Source organism: Megascapheus bottae, chromosome 31 (genome assembly GCF_031878675.1).
Source record: "Megascapheus bottae isolate mThoBot1 chromosome 31, mThoBot2.hap1, whole genome shotgun sequence".
In the NCBI taxonomy this organism is placed as follows: domain Eukaryota; kingdom Metazoa; phylum Chordata; class Mammalia; order Rodentia; family Geomyidae; genus Megascapheus; species Megascapheus bottae.
In genome coordinates, this window is record NC_143539.1 from 4,410,140 (window position 1) to 4,416,812 (window position 6,673).

At 60.8% G+C, this 6,673-nt stretch overlaps 1 protein-coding gene across 1 annotated transcript; it reads left to right on the forward strand.

The window, feature by feature from the left end:
* Nucleotides 1-269: 269 nt before the first annotated feature.
* On the forward strand, nucleotides 270-3,295 carry Irf2bp1 (interferon regulatory factor 2 binding protein 1). Its single transcript, XM_090322170.1, has one exon. It carries the CDS (start codon nucleotides 1,154-1,156, stop codon nucleotides 2,909-2,911), a length of 1,758 nt encoding a protein of 585 aa, XP_090178296.1. The 5' UTR covers nucleotides 270-1,153; the 3' UTR covers nucleotides 2,912-3,295.
* The last annotated feature ends 3,378 nt before the right edge of the window (nucleotides 3,296-6,673 follow it).

The window sequence follows — 6,673 nt, forward strand, 5'->3', positions numbered from 1 at the left end:
CGGACAGAAGCCCCGAGAGTGGGGGTGGGGCGCGGGAAGCGGGAAGGCCTTCCCTAACCTTCCACACGGCGGACGTGCGTCATCTCGCCCGCCCCGCAGAGCATTCTGGGAGTTGTAGTGAAATGCGGGGGGGGGCGGAGAGCACTCGGTGTAACCCTTTGAGCACCAGAGGCAGCACAGTTGAAAGAGTTGGGAGGGAGCCCAGTCACACCCCTACTTTGGCACCTGAGGAAACTGAGGCAGGGTTTGGATCGATAAGCCTCAGTTTTCTTTCTCCGGCGATGGCCGAGCCCAGAAACTGACATGTAGAATTCTAGGCAGAGACAAAATGCCAAGTTATATCTGCCCCGTTACAGGGAAGGGGGCGGGAGAAGAGGGGGAAGCGGGTTACCAGGCCACCCGCAGTCGCTTCCCGGTCCCCAGGTCTGAAGCCATCCAATCAGGACCTCCTCGCTCCGCCCCGTGAGATGCCTCCTTCCTAATTGGTTCCCCATTGATGGGCGGGGAAACTGAGGCTCGAGAGAGGGCCTGGCGGTGGCCTAAAAGCTGCACCACCAATCGGAGCAGAAACCGTACCACCGACGGCCTGTCCGGCTCCTCTACGGGTGTGAGTCGGCGGTAGCTCTCATCCTTTGAATCTGGTCCCCGCGTCCAGTCCTCGCCTTCCTTCTGGCACCGTCCCCTTTAAGAGCAGGCCCCGGCGGGACTACATTTCCCAGAAGGCTTTGCCCACGCGTTATGTAACTTTCCCTGCGAAGCGGCCTCTGGGGCAGAAAGAGGTGGAGGCGACGGCGGCGGCGGCGGCGGCTGAAGCGGCGGCGGCGGCGGGAGCGGCGGGAGCCCGGGGCGGCGGCGCCTGCGTCTCTTCCTCAGGCCGGAGCTGTGCGCCTCGGGGACCGGGCGGTGCTACCGACGTGTTGCCGGTGCATTTGCTTCCCCCCCCCGAGGTGGGAGTGAGTAAAAAGGAAAGAAAAAAAAAAAGGCAGCAGCAGCCGCGGCAGCTTAGGGGGCGGGGAAGGGGGCCGGGCCTGGGCCCGCCGGCGAGGCCGATCCGGACGCCGGCCTGCGGCTCGCGCCGACCCGGGGCCGCGAGCGCACGGCGGCAGCGGCGCCGAGCGGGCGGCGGGTGCCCGGCGGGGCGCGCGCGGGGGCCATGGCGTCGGTGCAGGCGTCCCGCCGCCAGTGGTGCTACCTGTGCGACCTGCCCAAGATGCCGTGGGCCATGGTGTGGGACTTCAGCGAGGCCGTGTGCCGCGGGTGCGTGAATTTCGAGGGCGCCGATCGCATCGAGCTGCTCATCGATGCGGCTCGCCAGCTCAAGCGCAGCCACGTGCTCCCCGAGGGCCGATCGCCCGGGCCCCCGGCCCTCAAGCACCCGACGGGCAAGGACCTGGCGGCGAGCGGCGCGCCGGGGCCGCAGCTGCCTCCGCCGCAGGCCCAGCCCCAGCCCTCGGGCACCAGCGGGGCCGTCTCGGGCCCGGACCGCTATGACAGAGCCACCTCTTCCGGCCGCCTGCCGCTGCCCTCCCCGGCCCTGGAGTACACCCTGGGGTCCCGCCTGGCCAACGGGCTGGGCCGCGAGGAGGCCGTCGCCGAAGGGGCGCGCAGGGCCCTGCTTGGCTCCATGCCCAGCCTGATGCCCCCTGGCTTGCTGGCAGCTGCGGTGTCCGGCCTGGGAGGTCGAGCCCTGACGCTGGCACCCGGCTTGAGTCCTGCCCGGCCGCTCTTCGGCTCCGATTTCGAGAAGGAGAAGCAGCAGAGGAATGCGGACTGCCTGGCGGAACTGAATGAGGCCATGCGGGGCCGGGCAGAGGAATGGCACGGGCGCCCCAAGGCCGTGCGCGAGCAGCTCCTGGCGCTGTCCGCCTGCGCCCCCTTCAACGTCCGCTTCAAGAAGGATCACGGGCTGGTGGGACGCGTGTTCGCCTTCGATGCCGCCGCCCGCCCTCCCGGCTACGAGTTCGAGCTGAAGCTCTTCACCGAGTACCCCTGTGGTTCTGGCAACGTGTACGCGGGGGTCCTGGCCGTGGCCCGCCAGATGTTCCACGATGCTTTGCGGGAGCCAGGCAAGGCGCTCGCCTCCTCCGGCTTCAAGTACCTCGAATACGAACGCCGCCATGGCTCTGGCGAATGGCGCCAGTTGGGAGAGTTGCTCACCGACGGGGTCCGCAGCTTCCGCGAGCCTGCACCTGCAGAAGCCCTGCCCCAGCAGTACCCGGAGCCGACCCAGGCCGCCCTGTGCGGACCCCCACCCCGAGCCCCATCCCGGAACCTGGCGCCCACCCCGCGCCGTCGCAAGGCATCCCCTGAACCCGAGGGCGAGGGCGCCGGCAAGATGACTTCGGAGGAGCAACAGCAGCGGCACTGGGTGGCCCCCGGTGGCCCCTACACGGCCGAGACCCCGGGTGTGCCCTCACCCATTGCTGCCCTGAAGAATGTGGCCGAGGCCCTGGGCCACTCGCCCAAGGACCCCAGCGGGGGTGGAGGGCCTGTGCGCGCTGGCGGTGCCAGCCCGGCCACCTCCTCCTCCACCACCACCCAGCCCACACCGCATCGCCTGGTGGCTCGCATTGGGGAGGCCGAAGTCAGCCCCACCGCCGGGGCTGAGGCCGTCAGCGGGGGTGGCAGCGGCACGGGGGCTACCCCCGGCGCCCCCCTGTGCTGCACCCTGTGCCGCGAGCGCCTGGAAGACACCCACTTCGTCCAGTGCCCCTCGGTGCCCGGACACAAGTTCTGCTTTCCCTGCTCCCGGGAGTTCATCAAGGCGCAGGGCCCGGCCGGAGAGGTCTACTGCCCCAGCGGCGACAAGTGCCCGCTGGTGGGCTCCTCTGTGCCCTGGGCCTTCATGCAAGGCGAGATCGCCACCATCCTTGCTGGAGACATCAAGGTCAAGAAAGAACGGGATCCCTAGGCCCTCACCTCGCCCTGCCCTGTGGTCCCCCTCCCCGCCGCAGCCGCGGATAAGTTATTCCCTACCCCGAGTGGCCCCCCTCCTGACCCCTGTGTACATACCTCCATACCCCCTTCCTCCACCTAGACTGGTCCCCTGGGGTAGATGCTTTGTGGGGTGGGGGGAAGAAAGCTTGGGGTTCCCTGGGCCCCTCCAGTTTCCCCTCTCCCCTTCCTTGGCTTGGCTTTCTTTGCTGCTGCTTGTAGTTGGGGGAAGGTACCCCGCCCCCCCCTCCCAGAAGGGGCCCCCCTGAAAACTCGCCGTTTATAAACGAAGCGAACGCATTTTATCACCCTCCCTCCTACCTTTTCTTCCTTCAATAAATGGAGAGATGTTTCCTTCCCACTCCTGGTTCCGTGGTCGTTTGTGGTGCGGTGCCCTCTGCCGGGCGGAGCTGGTCCTGCAGGCCGCCGCCGGGAACGCAGCCGCCGTGGCCTGCAGGTGGCGCCCTTGGCCCAGGCCAGGCTCTGGCTGCTTTTCACAATCGCCAGCTGGGCAAAAGCTGTCGTGGGCGGGTTTTCCAGGTGACAGGACTGAGGCTGGGAGAGGGGACCCTCTCCTGGGGAGGAGGAACCCCTGAATCTTCCTATACTATGCAGGACTTGGCACTCACCAAGGGAAGGAGAGAAGACAACACAAGATTGCCCAAGGAAAATGGGCAGTTAGAGAATTGGGCTAGACTACTATAGAACTGCCGAGGACCATTTACCTCCCGGGGTGAACTAACTGGGTATCTGCTTTAAAGGAGATCAGCACCCAGCACTTCCAGCAGACACTGGGGAACCTTGACTGGGCTCCTGACCCTGGAACCTGGTGGCTGAGGGGCTCCACACACACCCCCCCCCCCCCCTGGCGGCTACCTCTGAAGTGCTAGGCCTGGTCCCACACCTGTCCCCCTGACTGATCATTAACCAGGACTTCCTGCTTGCTGACATCACAGGGGCGGGCCAGGGCAGGCTTTGGCATAGCAAGAGTTAAAGGGAGGCAGGAGCCCCAGAAACCCAGCCCCCACCCCTGTGACCTCCCTGCAACCCTGACATTGCCACAAGTGGGGGAATGCTGAGCCAAAGGTCCTGTCTCAGCCCTGCATTCACAGAGCTCTGGGACCCCAGGCTGGCCCCAGACCGGGTGTTGAGTCACTTCAATCTAGACAGCCTTGCTGGGCCCTGTGGCCCAGTCCTTGAGATCAAGAGGATCGAGGGTCCTGATCAGAAAAGTCCGTGAGGTCCTTGATCTCCAGTGGGCCAGCAAAAGCTGGAGTTGTGTCTCAAGTAGTAGAATGCCAACCTTGGGTGAAAAGGCTCAGGGACAGTGTCCAGGCCCTGAGTTCAAGCCCTGGGACTGACATGCATACATATACACATATCTGGAGAGCCCTAAAGTCCTGGGCCTTGTTCTTGGATGCAGTACACACCTGCAGATCCACAATATTAGGGGGCCAGGGCTTCATCCCACACAGCTGGAGAGAGGACTTCAGTTCCCAGATGGTGGGGGGGGGGGGTCCCACCGTCGCCACCATCCATCACCTCTCAGGCGCTTTGCTGCCCCTGGCACTGCCAGCCTATGCTGTGGGCAAGGCTGGGAAAAAAACACCCCTGATTAAATATTGCAGGTGATAAGCACGGGCAAGGGAGATGCTGGCTGCAGCTCTAGCCAGGTTACTCTGTGCCTCTCCTGACCCAGCTCTGCAAGACCTAAGTACTAGTTGTCTTCCCCTCCCCCCAGATCCTCACAGCTGCCAGCCTACACACACACACACCCGTTGTCTCTAGGCCACAGTGAGGGGTTCAAGAGCTATAGAGAACACCTGGTCCTTTAAGAGCAGCTGGTGAGGTGGGGGGGCAGGGGAGTCACCCCCAGCCTGGCCAGTGTGTATTCTAGATAGGACCAGGATTAATCATTAACACAGCAGAAGCCTGACCTGTGTGGGTGTGGGGGGCTGGGATAGTCCCCCTTCCCCCAGGGCAGGGTAGGGCTAGGTGGAGGGGTTCACATTGATTTGGGGGTCCATATGTATAACCAGGTCCCAAAGAGACACCTAAAGAAGGAGCTGCTGGATGGAAAGAGTCCTTAGGATGTTCCAGCTGTGACAGATGTTTCGAAAATCCAGGGAGAAATGTCTGCATAGGTCGTGTGGGGGGGGGGGTATGGAGGATGGCTCAGGGGTGGAGCACTTGTCTGGCTTTTGAATCTCTGGGTTCTATGCCCAGTGCCTTAAATGAACTCAAATCAAATAAAACAGATAGGAGACACTGAAATCCAGTCAAGGCATAGACTGGAACTACAAAACTTAAGGCATCCTTCCATGGAAAGCTGTCTGAGAGAACAGGAAGCCAAGGCTAGGACCTGTTCTGGTCACTTCTTTCCAGTGACCAGAGCAGAGGCTAGCTCGTCCTTTTTTTTTTTTTTTTAAATCTTGGAAGTCTCAGCTCAGCTGCCACCTCCAGGAAGCCCTCCCTGACACCCCACCTTTCTAGACCTCCATTCACCTGGTTTTCCCCTCCTTTTTAACATGCTGGCTGAGTCCCCTGAGGGCAGAGTCTCGTCACTACTGGGTCTCAGGCCTCCCCCCTGGCTCAAGGCTGCTGGTTTAAGGATGCATAAATTAATGAGCTCATTTTCTCCCTCAGCAAATATTTATTTGGCATCTGTGGTGTGCCAAGTCCTTGGACAGGTGCTGTGGGGAGAGCAGAGAATCAGATTCAGATTTGGCTGCTGTTCCTACATCCTCAAAGGTGGATGAGTGGACACCACAGACCCTGAAGAGGCTCCCATGTCTTGTTGTTAATGCTCATCCAGGAGCTTGAACTCAGGGCCTAGACACTGTCCCTAGGCTTATTTCAATGTAGCCTGGCACTCTGGTGCCACAACTCTACTTGGGTTCTTTGCTGGTTCATTGGAGATAAGAATCATATGGACTTCCCTGCCAGGGCTGGCTTCCAACCATGATTCTCAGATCTCAGCTTCCTGAGTGACTGGCCGCAGGTGGCTAGTTCAAGAAAGTGGCATAAAAGACTCCCTGGAGGGGCCGGGAGTTTAGCCTAGTGGTAGAGTGCTTGCCTAGCATGCATGAAGACCTGGGTTCAATTCCTCGTACCACATACGTAGAAAAAAGCCAGAAGTGGGGCCAGGAGTTTGGCCTAGTGGTTAAAGTGCTTGCCTAGCATGCATGAAGACCCGGGTTCAATTCCTTGGTACCACATACATAGAAAAAAGCCGGAAGTGGTGCTGAGGCTCAAGTGGTAGAGCTCTAGCCTTGAGAAAGTCCAAGGACAGTGCTCAGGCCCTGAACTCAAGCCCAGGACTGGCAAAAAAAAAAAAAAAAAAAAAAAAAAAGACTCCCTGGAGGAGACACATTCAATGAGCCTGTTTGTGGACGCATGACCAAGAGATGCAGGAGATGATTTCGGAAGCAGGAAGCCTGGTGGAGGAACGTCAGGGTGCTGTGGGTGTGATAGGAAAATTGAACTGAACTCTGGCTTGGAATCTCACAAGGCTGAAATCTAAGGATCTTAGTTCAAAGCCAGCCCTGATAGGAAAGTCCTTGAGACATTAGTCTCCAGTGAACCACCGAAAAGCCAGAAGTAGAGCTGTGGCTCAGTGGCTGGTGCACCAGTCTCAAGAGTAAAAATGAGGCTGAGAGTTTGGCCTAGTGGTAGAGTGTCTGCCTAGCAAGCACCAAGACTGGGGTTCAATTTCTCAGCACCAGAAATGGTGCTGAGG

What these genes read in the sequence shown, in the direction of transcription:
- Irf2bp1 (XM_090322170.1), top strand. Translation starts at nt 1,154, where the DNA reads ATGGCGTCGGTGCAGGCGTCCCGCCGCCAGTGGTGCTACCTGTGCGAC.